Raw genomic sequence first — 17,210 nt, 5'->3', positions numbered from 1 at the left:
GGCTCAGACGTTTTTCTTAATTACGCGATAATAATTACGGACTTTGTAAAATGGTATATAACTTTTCTTCTCAGTTTGACCCAATCTACTATAATCTTTGGAGTGGTCCAAATCGAATCCGACACCCTGTAGAAAGAATATATTTTAGATCAACTTTTACTTTCATATTGTAAAATTTTATAAATCTACACGCCTTAGTTTACAATCGTATCTATATTCAGGCGAAATAAAAACAGGCTCTGACTGGGGACACGTGAATCATTATTCAATATTCTCTCCTATAAAATATAAAAGGACAATACAAAAAGATATTTACATTCTACGTAGGTACATTAATTCGACACATATCGTGTGATGTGAAATCATATTCTATCGACACACATCGTTACGCTGACGATATACACATCAAAGACTCTTGTAGATAAATGCACATTCGGCTGCCGTATTCGACACACGCGCGTGTTAGTCTATACTTTTCCATACGTATAGTATCGAGAAACTCTTTGGTAATAAAATATTGAACGCGCTGCGGTTAAAAAATATAGCTTGGTTTCTATTTATTTCCTCCGTATGGGAGCAAGAGAGTCGTGTGAATCACCATTATCGCGGAGTAACTTCTAAAGCCCTGCGACGTACGGACGAAAGTCCTTCAATATTGAAATTCTGCTTCAAATTATTTTCCGTATCGATTCTTAGCCGAGTAGAGAACCTCTTGGAACACCCGTCTCTTCGGAGGCCGTGTATTTATAGTTTATAATTGACACCCCCGCAAGGGGATTAACCAAGTGTCACCGAACGCTGGACCATGTTAGGATAAACCTTCTTAAAAGATAAGACCTTCTCCCTTTATTAGAATAAGTCCCAAATGGTGAGAGGCTCCAGCAGGGGAGGTTCGTGCCATTTCGGATGTAAATAAGAGCGCAAGACGGCACGTAGCGAGTCATAATCAGCTTTTCTAACGGGAGTCATAATCAGTTTTAGTCTGGGCAATTGTGTAACCCAACCTTTTTAGAGCTCTCATTCTCTATTCAGTCAGTATTCAGCGGTTGAAGTTAGAAATCTTTAGAACCCAAATATTGGACAAGTCTGACTTAAAGTCTCGGCTATTGGCTAAACATACAGTCGCAATACTTAGAAAAATCTCTAAACACCTCGCGCGGACTTAGAAAGTAACGCGTTTAGACCGAGTTATACCCTTCTGTAATCAAGCTAGAATAAAAGGTGAAGTTAACGAAACTTTCAGGATTTTGAGTCAACTCCATTCACATTCATTCCTCTCTCTGATCGCTTCCAAAGACTGTGGCGAACAAACATATCCTCCCCCCTCTAATCGCTGACGAAGAGCGTAGCGATTAGAAGTATCTACCTCTCTCTGATCGCTGACAAAAGGTGTAGCGGATAAGAAATTATATCTCTACTTCCACTCAATGCCTAAGAGAGTAGGAGGCAAACGTGCTCAAATCAAACGAGTTAAATTCCAAATTAAGCAGGCAGTAATCAACTGTCAAGACCTTACGCCGTTTTTGTTCAGGTTGTCCGAACTTGAACCCGAGCACAATCCCAGAATTAAGCAATCACAGAATTACAAATTGATTCCAATAGATTTCGATGTCGATTATCCGAACTATACGACTATTAATAAATCTGATCCTCGTATGCAAAGTTTACCGAACCCGTTACCTTTTCGGTCCGGAAGACTAAATTTTATTTATTCCATTCACACGCAATCGAGTCCAAATCCCCGGTACTTAGATGTGTTGACCGAAAAACGGACGAAACTATACTTGTCAGAACGTGACAGCCCTTTTCAATTTGCCTGTTAAATTACTTTTTTTTTTAATTACAAGCAATTGCAAGAGAAACGATAAGTGTACGTACATTATTGAAAGTTGCTATTACCATTTCTCGCTGTAGTCTTAATCAACGCGATAACGGCGAGTGTTACTTAAATATTAATTTTCCTCCTCTAGCGTTTATATATGTAGGAGATATATATTCGGTGTCCTATCTTTTTCTGGCCGGATTGCACGAAATTTTGGATAGGTCAAAACGTTTAATAATTTAAAACCTTTCTTTAAACAAGCGTAACTAAATGCCTTTTGCGTATCTTTACATCACACATAAATAAATAATAATATTTCTGTCCTTATCAATCATTTTTTGCGCATCTTAAATCGCCCCACGCAAGCGAACCTTATTCTCGACCTATGCAATCACGTTAAAATTTTCTATCGACTAATGTTATAGAAAATATAAAGCAATTTGTTATCGACTTGATATTTCTTTTTCAAACGTAAAAGAAACGTTGATAAAAATTATAAAAATCTTATGTCAGGCTTGGTAAACTCTACACATTTTTACGAATACGGGACATATTATTTATATATATATATATAATATATACTACGTATCTAACATTGTATACGTCTACCTTTGGTACAATTTCCCTCACTACTAACTATTATCGTATTGTAAATTCTCTTTGTTCAGTGTTTCATCAGCCTTTGGTCAGCTGAGATGTAAGCGGCAAACGAGCATTTCACTTTGCAATTTCATTCTTTTCAAATGTTGTTTAGAGAACTCCTGTTATTCATAAAAATATTACATTGAACATACTAATGATAATGAGAATTATCATGTATTTCTTTGTACAAATTTGTTATAATAGTTTTGTCGGACTATTATAACAAAATTAATCCAAACAAGTACTTACTTGTTGTTGCAACGGTAGTTTAAATCTAGTTTGTAACAAGAGAGGCAAGTTATCTTTTTTCATCAAAACTGAAGGTACACGTTTGCTCGCGCGCCTCATAGTGCTCATACTTGACATCTAAATGTTACACACGAAGGCAAATGCTGTCGAACAATCGCAATCGCAGCGTATGTTCTCTCGTGTCTCCAACGAGTCTCTGGTAACTCTGACCGTTTCGCAGGGATGAACTTCTGCGATCGACGATAGCTTCTATCGACTTCAATCGCGCTTACGTAGGCCCGTTAACGACTCGGTCCTTATATAAAGAGATAATTTTCGTAATCTGCGTAAGAGGAGGCAGTCACGTGTTTTGAGTGCTTCACCGAGAGCGGCGTCGATGGAACGCTCTGCGGGAATTGCTGCAACCGCGGCAGCTGCACTTGCGGCAGACCCGTTCCATGGGACACGATTCGCGAGGTCTGACTGATGGAACCTAATGACGACGAGTGATGCTGATCCCGAATGATGATGTTGTTGTTGTTGTTGTTGTTGTTGGCGGTAACGCTAGTTTTTCCAGCGAGATGATGCAGGCTCAAATGATTGTTGTTCTCGATTCTCGGATTGTAGTGGGTAGGTAGACTATCGTGGAGATTCAGCCTCGACATCGCCATGGTGATGCTTGAGTCTGACGCCCACATACTCTGAAACGACGCCGGATTATGTAACAGATTTGAGACTTTCTATCAAGCTCCTATGAATAATTCTGATGACAGTGTAATTACACGGATTGGAGTTTACGACTACGATTTCTTTGTCTGAGTGCGCAATACCTCGTACTCTCTGCTCCTCAAAGATTCATGGGCAGAGAAGAAATTGAAGCTGATTCACCGCGAGACATTAGCATTAACTCTTTCTAGTCATAGTCTCATAAACAATCGACTATACCATTTTTTCTCGCCGCGAATACGTTTTCCAAGATTGGCCGCAGAACAGTTTCGAAAAGTTGCATTAGTCACTAAATTAGCAAACTAATCATACCCTCCGCCTATGCTGGTTGTAATCTGGATTGCGCCTAATGCGAAGATGTCGATCCGCACTAGTCCACCGTTGTGTGACCTTGAGCGGTGAATCGTCGGGGTGCAATTTCCTTTGGTACTCTTCACCTTCGCAGACCTCGTAGAGAGAGAATTGCTCCACCGGTTCCTTGGAGCTGTAGCAACTGAGCAACATCTGGATCAACTCGTCTACGGTGGTCTGCTCCGAGACCAAAAGGCTCTTGTACTTAGACTGCGGACAATAAGCATCGAGTTTGCTCACAATTACCGCGGCACAGACTGAAAACTCTTTCAACAGGTTTTACTGCGGTGTAAGTGCTCCGAAAGAATTTTAAGTTTTAGTTCAAAATGTTACTCTTCAGAAGTAAAATTATTAGCTTCTACCACAGAAAATGTACAATATTAATTTACAAATTATGATAAATTATTCATATTTCTAAATATACTTAAATGTATCTCTTATTTTCGTACAACTAGGTATTTAACAATCAAGATGGAGAATATATTCTTTCATGACGATTCTTTTTATAATATTTGAAAAAGTTTAGTTATTAATATTAACAAGTTATAATATTATCAATATTCTAACTTGTCTCTGTTTACTCGTACAAGAGAAAATATTTATTTACCCCGGACATGAGTGCGCTGTCGTATATTTTGATGAGTCCGCCGCGATGTGTCTGCAGTGAAAACCTGCAAACAAGGAGGAGACATATGTAAGCACGCGAGTTTATGCATCAGGGGTTCCACGACATTGGCAGGAGTCGGTAGGTTCAAAGGGCACCAACGAGCGTTATTTTTATGTAAAAGCGCGGGTTACGTCGGGGAGATAAACGCTCTCGTCCTATTACGCGTACAGTCGCGCCGGAAGTCTCAGACTACCTAAGAAAACATCAGTCCCGACGGGATTTCCTCGCAAATAAACGATTCTAATTACCAAACAACTGCAGCGACTATTTTTCTTTATAAGCTAATGAGTTGCAATAATACTTTCCACTTCGGTGCCGTAACGCGCTGCAACTTTTGCGTTCCGATGCAGCGCGCGTGGAATCCCAAATACGTCCCCGTGCTTCTTTCAACGATCCGTGACATTTACAACCGCGATCGCTGTCAAAATTCTATAAATTCCTCTTTGTTTCGCAATCGAATAGCCGTATTTGCATTCCTCGCGAACCGCACGCCAAGGATTTACAGCGACCCACGCGACCACTTGCGCCCGAGAATTATATCGGTGAGCAGCGCGGAGGACGTCGACCATTGTTAGCTCGTGCTTGGCGGTCTACGGGATGTGTTTATAGTCGCGAGCCCTGAAATTACGTCACGAAGCCGACCGAAACCGAAAGGGCCGGTGGTCAAGTACAAAGGCAGGGAAGGAACGTACTTGGAATCGCCGCGAGGATGGCAGGACTGCAGGACGGCTGGCCTCGCGTCCTCGTCGAGCGGCAGGACGGTACGCACATTGGCCCTCCTCACGGTAACCTCCATGGTCAGATAAAACAACCGGGGGTCGCGGTGTCTCATGCGATACTTGTTGAGAAGGTTTTGCACAACCTCGCGACAAGTCGTCTCATAGGTGATGCTCAGAGTCTTATACTCGATGTCCGGTCGCAGGCAGTTGGCGTAGACCTTTATGGTGGTCTGCAAACAAAGAGTTTACATTTTCCGTCAGACAGTATGAATATTTATATCAATAACTTAGTCCTTTTATAGAGCTCCCTTAGAAAAACGCACCAGTGACTCGAAAAACACCCCATAAAGGGGTGGGAAATAGTCCTGTTCCTTTTAAGCTAAATTCAGTAGCTGGGGAAGGTGACGTTCCGTTATGGCGGTGCAATAAAAAAGCTCCAAAGACGCAGACCTTGACAATTAGTCCATAATTAACTCAGGGACAGACTTTGGCCACGCGCGCGGCATAAAACGCTATCAACCCCTCCGATACGACTGGTTATGTAGGGATGTGCGCACCGAAAATAAACCAGACACCAGATCACCCCGTTTGCAGATGCCACCGCGCGCACGCATACGCTTGCGTTCACACGCATAATACATCCGCCTACCGGATCTATGCGGATTTAGAACAACAGATGTAAATTCGTGTTAAACAGAATTTAAATTGTGTTATATTTATTACACGTAAAATCAATTTCGCGCCACCCTTGCGGGAAAAAACACTCAAGTTTCGAGCGTCAACGCTCGATTGTCCGAATTTACTCTCAAATTTGGACATAAACACCCAGGATTTAAATTTTTACACCCAAATTTGAGAGTAAATTCGGAATCGAGTGTTAACGCTCAAAACTTGAACGGCTTTTCCGCAAGGGTGTATCGCCGCTCTCTAAAAATCAATCTGTGGATCATCACTGAAAACAGTGAATAGTCACCGGTTTGCAGTTATAAATATATCACTGAAAGTCGCAGCGGTACACTTGTAACTGTAAATCAGTGACTATTCGCTGTTTTCAGTGATAATTCACCGATTGATCGTTAGAGAGTAATTACTTCATTTATATATAATCAGTGTTGTGCATAGATGATTTTAAAATTAGCTAGATAAAGATAAGATAAAGATGATTTCGTTTTGAATATATCTAGATAAAAGATAAAATTATATGATTCATCTAGATAATTTTCAGATAATATTTTTAAGACTTCATGTAAACGCAGTAGAAAAAGTTATGAAAAAATTATAGAAAAATATAAATTATAAAGAGGGATATAGAATATATTCAGGTTAAGTTATATGACACATACATAAATGCATGGTCTACAACGCCATCCATATTTAAATAGTGTAACTGTTAAGTATTTTTATGTGGCCCTAAACCAAATTATCTGTATGTTATCTTAGATAATTTAGTAAAGATAACACTTTCTTTCATGTAAGATGCACATATAGATAATACTTATTTTTATTATCTATATAAAGATAAGATGACGCTAAAATTTTATCTAGATAATCATCTATATAATTTTATTTAGATAACAGCAAACACTGTATATGATTGTTTATAATGTTTAGAGAATTCTTTATATTTATTTTCTCATGTAAATGATTGTTTTAACAAACACTTTAGTCGAAGGTGTTGGTATTCTATCACAAATAATAGCATCTTTGCGTCAAAAGTAAACCACCTCTCACACCATCAGCATTGAAGACATTCAGGTATCAGTCAGCGGCGTGTCAGCTCGGGTGTCGCGGACATGTGTTTACATGTAAAGGTGCCTTCCCTCGAAACACGAGTTTTCGTCGAGATTTTACGAGTCAATTGTACGCCTTTTATCGCTCTGTCGAAAGTCCTTTGACCCGAGACACGCCTTACGAATGTATACCCGAACGCGTTTGCACACTCGTCCGAGGGAGACGGTTTCGTCGAAGCTCGAATAAAATCGTCGCGGGAAACCGGAACCTGTGTTACGAAATCCAGTCCGGATCCGGCCGAGTCTCTATCGTGTGAAATAAACGCGTTTCAATGACAATCGCGAGATTATGCCTCCAATGCGCTTATTACAATGTCAACAATGGCGTTCACCGCGTACTGGCGCAATCGCGTATTGTAAGTTGAATTCGCCGTTACATTTTGTCTTATTGTGTAACGTCACGGCGCACTCGGAAGGAGACATCGCCGACGAGAGATTTACAATTTTGTGACTAAAGGAAGATTGTTCACAATTTTTATAATCAAGCTGCGCCTTAAGAGGGAAAGCTATCGAATTTCTTGACTAATTGCATAAAGATGCAAACGTTCTCTTCTATATTTCGTTACCATTTGTTAGCGAGCTTGTAAAAATATACAAACCGGTATAAATTCGCCTCGAAATTCTCGGTGGAGTTTTACGATGACCGCCAATCGATAGGGAAAACATCGAGCCGGGCCTAACAAGTGGTACCCTAACGAAGCCGAAGATACACAACGTTGGCGTAAATATACAACGCCCGGCGTCCTGACTGCAGAAAGATTTCCATCTCACCAGAACAAACTGCGCGATGTTTTCGCGGAAATATTTTCGCACGTATAGGTGTAACAAAGTGTCTGATTCAGCTGCCGGAATTCCAGTCCCATGGCATTAATATATATCGTTTACGCGAATTGTTTCGGTGCGCGTGTACCAATCTTTACACAGTTCTTTCCTCAAGTACACCACATCCGGCAAGGTACAAAGATCGTTATGAATCACACATTCTAAGCACGCCAATGACGCTTTTTTCCTCTTAGAAAACTTGAGCAGATGATATATAAAATTTAGCTAGTGGAGGAAATGCTTATTAATCTCGCGAATTAAGTGAGAATAGAATTCAAATGCGTGGCATACAGAATCGACGTCTAGTTTAAAATTCAATTTTAAGAAACGGCTCCTTAATTAATCCACGAAAATATCACCAACGTACAGTTTGAACGCTGAAAATTGATAACGACAATAGTCACCTTATTAAAAATCGCATCGAAGATCGCCCGATCGGCCACTGTTTTCATCGGAACTGGCGGCTAATGAGGGGGAAATAACGCGGGAGTTAGAAGGCGAGTGTCGGGCAAGGCATGTGCCTCGTCAGGATCGAGAAGGACGTACGACACTCCGTTAAGCGCGGTAGACTTCAATATCTCGCACCCGGTTATACAGGGCGGACAGAAATACGTCTCGAGATATTTCGGTTCGACGTTCCTTCGGGTTGAAAGTATCGCTCGCGCACGCACAATTGGCACCGCCGTCAAAACTGCCGCCTCAATTTCTATCCGACTGCAGCAACTACCGAGCTGTAACGTCGGCGCTCGATAGATAAGAACACATTAAAGGAATTAACGTACAATTTAACACCGCCTTCTCATTTTCCCAAGTTACTTTATCTCGCAATCAGCTCACATAACGAACTTAAAAACACTTTGTTCTCCGAAATGTATTCATACCTTGGCCGGGGTTATCAACGTGCAACTCACCTTGCATAATGCGCGCGATGATGTCACCGTTGCTATTTATAAAACCGCGCACAAGGGGGATTTTGATAATGCGTAGACTGACTCCTCGTGCCCTTGATCTTACGTTACAGCCGGTAATAGGATGCAGCAGACATTCTTTACCAGCGAGATAATGGCAGCTACCAGCGTGCGTCGCATTAGCTTTAGAACGTGTATGACGAGAGATATTAAGACGGTAAAAAGTATTAAAGTTTCCAACAATTTTTCCTGTAATCAGCCTGCGCGAATACGCGAATGCCATACCCCTAGTAGCACAGTATACTGGCGCAATGTTGGGAAATAATGTAAATTTCGTATTCCCAATATTGGCCCAATATTGTAAGATGGCCGCCCTCTCTTACTTAGCCAATATGTCTGTTTAGCAATATTGGTCTAACATTGCATCAATCTTAAACCAATTTTCCTCCCGGGGAAAAAATTTAGATGAAATTGTATGTAATTATATCAAATTACATATATATAATTATATACAGGGTGAGTCTTTCCATATCCGACAAGATTTTTGAGAAGGTAGAACGGATCGAGATGAATGGAAAAGTCCTGTACCATTTTGCAATTTTCGTAATAGTTAACGAGTAATTAATTATTAAAAATCGTTGTCTTAGGCCAGCCTACCGCCCAATTCGAGCGCGTGGCAAGATGTGACCGCCCGGCGATCGATATTGCTATGCGCACATCTCGCCACGCGCTCGAATTGGGCGGTAGGCCGGCCTAAGACAACGATTTTTCATAATTAATTACTCGTTAACTATTACGAAAATTGCAAAAGGGTACAGGACATTTCCGTTCATCTCGATCCGTTCTACCTTCTCAAAAATTTTGTCGGATATGGAAAGACTCATCCTGTATAATTAGATCCATTAATATCATCAATTACTTCCTGCCCAATATTGGCTTTACGTTATTTTCTATAACCAACATTGGACCAATATTCAACCAACGTTTAGCCAATGCGCTGTGCTACTAGGGTAGGTTGCAATTATCGTACGCAAATCATTCTTATCGGGGTAAAATCGTTATATTTACCATAAAATTTTTAATCCCACAAAAGTGATAAAAACTCCTGTTCCGCATGCGTTACGGTACTCGAAGTCTCGTTATATGCAAGTTCCACACCTGAAACTACAGATCGGTTTAATCGATTGCCCCGTAATTATACATCGGAGATAAGTTGTTCGGCGACTTCGCTTTTTTTTGCGTTCATTCATTACGTGGTTAACGACGGACTCCACGCGAAGGAAGCGGCCGCATTTTTACGTCGCCCTAAAAACTCGTTCTGTAAATCGAAGCTCTAATAGGAAAGCCAGCTTGGGGAATTCCAAGAAGCGGAGGAAGTTCCGAAATTTAGCCGGCGATACCGCCATATCGGGCACACGATGCGACGGAAAAAATGAAGCATAGAACGGAACAGTGAGCGCCATATGTCACGGGATGCCGTCGTAATAAGGGGGTGCGATTTAGCTGGAATCCATAAAAATCCTGCTCCTTGCGAAGGAGGAACATCGTAGACGTATAGTTTACAACATTTGTGCCGTTAATTGTACATTCGAAACCGGTAAATCAGCCATTGCCTTCTTTGACTTCTGCCTCCTTCCTGTTCTGATTCGTCCTGTTCTGCGGGGCAGCTCGCTGGCGCTCTAAATATAGTCGCCTTTATCGTAACTTTATCGTTATCAGCTCAGTTCTCAGCGTACGCTTCGGAAACGTCACCCGTTATACGTATCTCCATTTTGGAGCAAGGTAAGCGACACCTTTCAACGGAAACGCTTCCAATCGACTCGGTCTTTTTTTCTAATTAATAGATTAGCTCGCTTCTGCGTAATGAGTTCGTATTAAGATATTCATTCAAGTTTATTCCTACGTTTCCATAAATATCGCTCTAGCATTTCCCAATAATTAATTAGCAGCAACGGCTTCCGAATGTATTCTCTAACGTTTATTTATCGCGTTACGTTAATTAATGTAAAAAGTACAATTTACTTGTAACAGTGCATGATTATAGCTGCATGACATAACTGAATTATCTGACAAAAAATTAACATGTCCAACTTTAAAGTAAATATTAACGGAACATTCTCATCTATTCTGAGACCCCTTATATGAAATATAAGGGGTCGACTCACTAAGTTATATTATTCTTAATGCGTCTTGTCTCTCGCATGGCGCCGTCTATTTATAATATTTCTTCTCCAGTTGATAAGATGAGCGACGCCGACGTTGTATTTCACTCGAACGATAATCGAGTTGAGTAATAAAAAGAAATTGTACTTAACGATAACAGCCGTGTTTTACTTGAGAGTCGCAAAATTAACCGATAAATTGTGGACAGTAGTCCGCGCGTGTCATCACACACCGGACTTTCAATAATATTGTGTATAACGCGAGGTCACGTTCAATTGCTCGAGTCGCGATAGCGTCGCAAATTGTGCGCCTGATTCTTGCTCCACGTGGAACAATACGCTATAATCTTTCAGTGTTTCTACGCTTCAATTGCGAAGCTTAAGATGTCAATTATTTCTCGATTTTTCAGCAAGAAAAAATTCCTAAACTCACATTCCAAATACTTATTCGCGTATGAAACTTAAATAATTAAGTAACTCGTGTGTTAATGCCTTTCGAAAGTATCGCAAGACAGCCTATAAATTTCAACCAATGAACTTGATATTCATTAATGTGTAGCCGTAATTTATCTTAAATTAAAATCAAAATGTCAGGCGATACAGCGAGCACCCCGTAGATCGGGCGTACTCGAGGTGGACGACGTTCGTTCATTTCCATGCGACTCCACGTAACCCACGAACAGCGGTTTGAATGGCTACCGCTGGTGTCCCAGGTAGGAGGCCCGTGCATAATAAATTTCGTATCCCGGCGCCGCATTGAGTCCTGCGTCTCCTCTTTCATGCATGGCACGTGCTTTTCGGCCCTCAGCTGCCACGTTTCCTCGTGAAGTCTTCAGGTACCGTCGTTATTCGAGCACGTGTCCCCTCTCGATTATCCTCCTCTCGGCTTCCGGTCGGGGAAGGGCTCGAGGACAGGCATAAAACAAAAACTCACTTCTGAGCGGAGAGAAAAACGCTGCCCCGCACTGCGCGCCGCTTAGGACGCTACGAGAATAATTATCCGCGGGTGGTGGTCCAGTGAGCATCACGTTGCGGTTTAAAAGCGTAAAGCCAACATTTTTATATGCGCCAGGAGATTTACTTTGTATTGTGTGTGGTCTTTCCCATGGTTACTTTTAATTCTTACTTTCATTATCTAAATCCTCGTCTCTACATTGGTACAAAGATAGCGTGATTTAATTAATTTCTTGGATGAGCGCGGACGACCCTCTGGACACAGATAAATTACAGACGAGAGATAATCCTCGTCTTACATATTTATATTTAGAATATCCATTTTGACTTGTCTGCGATCAGCGACGAAAATGATATCTACGAGCACCTGCAGCACGCGCAAACGCGCTAACAAAAGCTCTGCTGATCGCATATAATTTGATCAGCATACCTCGCAGAACTGCCGTCGGCCACCTCGAACATTGTCAGCAGATAATATAGGATTTCAAGTGTCATCGGCTCTAATTAATTCAATCATCCGACACTCATCGTACGACTGATAAGGCGTAACCTTTCGTGCTGTTGTTGCTGCACGCGGACAATATCGATAGCGCTGTTCCGAGAGTCCATGTCTGTCAACGGTAATTGCCACCCGGTGCGTAGCTGCAGCCGCACGTTTAATTAAACGGCCGACGACTACAATTAAATCCGGCAGTCGCCATATAACTTCGTCTTACAATTAACGCGATCTCGGCAAACTGCTCGTTATATTAATTAATCCCGCAGCGATCTCTCCGCCGCAGTCATTAAATTCCGAGCATTGCGAGTGACCCGGGCACAATCTCGTCACTCTCTCCGTTTCCCCGGATCTCACGTAAATCGTCCTTTTCAGGATCATTCGCCGATCCAGCGATCCGCGAGATCGCTTATCGCGGATCCGTTGAGAAACCTCTCGGCGGATATCTCGCTGGCGGGTTCTTACTTTCGCGCCACTTTCCCGACGCGAGACAATGCTCGCCACGAAAGCCATGGGAGGCATAATTGTTATTGCCGAACGAGGCGCATTTCGCACGCTCGGTGGAAAATTATGTGACTGGAAGCCGCGAGGATTTGACGGTGGCTGACAGAACGTCGCCCCCGTGCGACTCCTTCTTCTCTTGCGACGCGAATTGTCGCACGGCCCGGTTTACATAATTTCGATCTATAACAGGAATAACTGTTGCGGATTGGGTAATGAGCTCGTTTTTTGCGAGCACGCGGATGCTATTCCACCTTGGGAGAAGAAGAAACGTAGAAATCGCGGAAAATCATACCTGTCGCCGCTGGCTTATCGTGGTTGAACGAGAGAGTTCGAGGCGAGCGATTGGAGTGAAGTGACGTTAAATAATTGCGAGCGGAGGAGAAATTTCGCGACGAGTTGTAGCGATTAAATAAAATTAAAAAAGTCGCAGTGCACAACGCGGTTCCCACAATTCATTCGGAGAATAATGCACTTTGTAAGTTGCATTACGCGTAGCCAAATAATTAATTTTCTCTTGAGAAAGACGCTGAAATTCATAGTTTATTTATCGGCGGGTTGGTTAATTAAGAGCGGCCGGTATCTCTCTTCTCTCTATCCTATCTTAATTGGCGCGCGTAATTTAAGCTTTGCATAGCGAACTCTTATATTTTATTTTCGTGCTGAGAACCCCTATCTGCTGTTAGCACGAAGGCGTCGGTTTTCACGGTTCTTCTTGTCGGGAAGAAAACGACGCTAAATCGAGCGTGTCGAGTTCAACTGCAAGAGTCTCTGAACCCGTCGGCCCCCGGGGTCAAGAATTCCAGGCGAGGGTCAATCACTGTCACTTGCATTGCCGGGGGTCATACATTTCGAGACGACCGATCGAGATTTCTTAAAAATATCAGTAAATTCGGCTAATCGCCACGGACGCAATGCAATATGTGCAATACAATTCATGCCGTTTTTTTTTCGAGCTATAACGTTATTCATGCTGCAACTGTCGTACACAAAAATGACAAGGTAAAAACATGAACTTATCGCCTCCGTTTATAGTCCAGTTTACTCTCCATTCGCACGAGACGGAAGTAAAGCCCTAATGTTATTGCAACATTGTGCGTAGTTTATGTTCTATTTCCACGGAACAGTAAACTGTTGCATTTGGGTTATAAAATTGAGGATGCAACATCGCATGAAGTTGATGGCGGTAATAATGATGACGAGGCAATGCCATGTAGTGTGGGTCAAGATTATCCTGCGATCTCCTTTTATGGATTACCGTTGTAACGGCAGATTTATCTACTTCCATTTTATCGACTGCACGCGTTTTATAAATTCGCAAAATAAAAGAAAGAAAATTATCGGCAAGAGCCACGGCGAAGAGAGGGCAGATGACGCTTAAATTATTTCAAATTGAATGTCATTGAGTCCGCGTTAATTGACGGCAGATGCCCGATGATACCGTCTAACGATCTTGGCATTAAATAGCAATCTGATACAGACGTGTGCTATTATCTAGTCTTCTTTAAAGAATGTTATTTTTATTTCACGAATATAATGCAGGAGCACTTTCAACCGCGCTGACGAAGAAGAAGGAGATACCGCTCCAAGTGACACATCGAAAGCTGATAGAAATCTCCAATTACCACGATAAGACACGTGCAGGGACAGAATCGATCGACACGTTGACACGCTATTAATATGTGCGTTGTATCTCCGTACACACACTGCGCTCGCGTCCCGATAAGAAGCGATACTCGCGAAGGACCACACAGAAGCGCGCGCGCCTTCTCAAATTCGCTCGCCGGAGAATCGGCCGTGTCCGGCCGCGGACGTCTACGAGTAGCTGACAATTGACACCCGTTTCCGGTCCTTCAAGCGACCGGTATACAAAGGAGCAGCGATGTCCTAAAGAAGAAAAGGGGGCACGTGCCCTCATCGCGTGCCCCCGCTTTTACGCCACGGCCCGCGTTCTTCGCAATGTGTTCTCGGTACCACGGAACATAATACGGTCATGCTGGAAAGCTTCCTTCCTGCGAACGCGCCGCCGTGTTTAAGCTTCTTCTCCGAGCCATATGGCATCGGGGGCTTCTTCCTCCTCGCGCGAGATGAAAGCGAAACCGCATGTTGTTACTGCCCGTTGCACGGGCGAGTGAATGCGCGTGCCGTCACGAGGATGCAATTCGCGTGATAGACGTGCCATTCTTTAAGCCGGATGCGCGACTTCAAACATTTCTCGCCAATTGATTTGGTAATCAAATATCCTCAAATACCGCAATCGCTTTAATTGCCTTTTCCTGCATCGGTATTTAGGACTGGCAGACACTTAATTAACATGTTAACCGCTGGACGCACATGTGGCGTCCAAGTAAATTAATGTGAACGTTCAGTGGATGTTCCTGACATGTCTAATCTATATACAGGGTGGTCGATTAAAACGGACCACCCTGTATATATTTACATTGCTTCAGTTTTACTACACGTAGTATGAATGACAAGGCACAAATTGACAAGCTAAAAAGTACAAGCTACTTAGATATATCGCACGTACCCGTTTCAGTAATAACAAAGTCATCATCTATTCTAGCGAGTTGATGATAATGACGTACGTGCGCTGCATTATTATGAATGAATCGAATAATACGTCGCAACAATGGACTGTACGGAAGCAGACGAATTAATCGGAGCTGCGCTACATGGAGTTTCTTGGCGCGCGAAAAATTCCCGCGAGGATTTCTCTCGCTCACGCGATTTCAATTCGCTTCGTCGTTCTCGTTAAATTCTCGCGGAACTTTTCATAAAGCGCGAGAGAAAGTCTCGCTGAGATGTTTCTGGAAATGAATAAGTCATCAGTCGGCGAAGAGAATCGCCGCCGATGTTTATACAAAACGTATCACAAAAGAGGGATTCGTGACCAATAAAAATACCAAAGACAGTTGGCTCACTTCCACCACTATCTTTTTTATACGAGTGAGACAGGCTGTGTGTAGTGGACCAGCGGGACATGGATCGTTTTCGAGTTTACATCCTGTCGCCTCTCGAAAGGCGGAACGGACATGGTGTCGCGTGCCGGCTTCTCGTTTTTAAAAGAACGAGACAGCTGCGGCGAAGTGTCTCCCTTCTGCGAAGAAACTGCCGCCGCCCGACTCTTAGGGCGAAGCACTCTTCCAGAGGAATATCCTGAAAGTATTTTATTACAAAGAAAGCTCTCGCGAGGACGCGGCGGCAATTCTATGTCCCGTAACGAGCAAAGATCGTTAGGGAAATAGAGAAACGCCGCTACGAAACGTGGAACACGAGGAAACAGAAACGCCCACCAGGAAACTCTGATATTTTATCTGCTGCATATCTCGCTGCGCGCAAGCATGAGCGTCATCGCATTTTTCAATCTTCATTTCGTTAGCGTGCGATAAAAATGGTTACATATTCATGTTAGAATGGTTTCTTTTCACAGGACGCGTGAAAGCGGCGCTTCCCTGGAGAAACGCCGTGTTATCAACGGCAAACAATTATACAGACATATGCTGCTTTGTTGCCCACTTAATGTAACAGTCTAACAATCTAGCCACTTTCGTACAGCGGACGTTCAAAGCCAACGAACATCAACTCGGTACTGTTATTCGCGGTTGAATAGTTCATACAATTAGCAAACTACATAAAGGATCGTTCATGATGTATGTACAACGAGTTGGCTTTAAATCCACTGTATCTAGCATTGAGTCGAATTGAAATATGAAGATGCAGAAAGATATTTCTGAATGTCATAAAAAATAAATCGTATTTCACAAAAAAAAGCTTATCCGCGATTTTAAATCTTCTAAACGTAACTTAAAATTAATAAAATTTATTACGAAATACTTGAAACTCCTCTTATTATACTAAATTGATTATAAAATAGCTTATTTTAACGAATTTTGTCTTTATTGTTTGATATTTATTATTACTCGCAGTATTACCAAATCGCTCGTAATCATTTCAATCTAGTCAGCATTCTTTTGCTTTACAATTCGACTCTTCGGAAAAACTGGGCTCGACAGATTATTTACATAACAACATGTTGTTTTGATTATCTACAGTTGTAGCCTGGATCCGGCACATTAAGGGAAGCAGAAGATCGGTGACAGACGGCCGCGGGTCCGTATAATTGGTCCTTCCTCTTCTGCTGATTGTTTTAAACGAGAACAACTCGACTAACTTTAAGTCCCCCGTTACTACCAACACGCGCGCGATTATTAGCGACACAGCCGCCGTGCGTGGAATGCTCGCATCCGGTTTGTGGAAGAGCGACAAAGCATCCTACTCTCCTATGCTGGCCCGACGTAGATACGGCTCTAATCTCATCGAGCGTGTCACGCCAGTGATCTCGTGAAATAGGGAAACAAGCATAGTTATCATACTTGCGACTCATCAAACGCCCTTCCAAGCGGAAGACAAATTAACGCG

At 42.4% G+C, this 17,210-nt stretch overlaps 1 protein-coding gene across 1 annotated transcript in view; it reads right to left on the bottom strand.

The window, feature by feature from the left end:
- Window positions 1-238: 238 nt before the first annotated feature.
- LOC105569198 overlaps window positions 239-17,210 on the bottom strand; it is a 34,787-nt gene continuing 17,815 nt past the window's right edge. The window contains exons 3-6 of the mRNA XM_012025422.1: window positions 5,129-5,385; window positions 4,377-4,440; window positions 3,731-3,979; window positions 239-3,393 (exon numbers count right to left, since the gene is read on the bottom strand). Coding sequence (XP_011880812.1) covers window positions 3,010-3,393; window positions 3,731-3,979; window positions 4,377-4,440; window positions 5,129-5,385 — 954 coding nt within the window. The 3' untranslated portion in view covers window positions 239-3,009. The remainder of the gene's footprint in view (window positions 3,394-3,730; window positions 3,980-4,376; window positions 4,441-5,128; window positions 5,386-17,210) is intronic.

Source organism: Vollenhovia emeryi, unplaced genomic scaffold (genome assembly GCF_000949405.1).
Source record: "Vollenhovia emeryi isolate VEMERY1.0 unplaced genomic scaffold, V.emery_V1.0 DF939125.1, whole genome shotgun sequence".
NCBI lineage: Eukaryota > Metazoa > Arthropoda > Insecta > Hymenoptera > Formicidae > Vollenhovia > Vollenhovia emeryi.
This window is presented reverse-complemented; position numbering and strand designations above follow the sequence as displayed.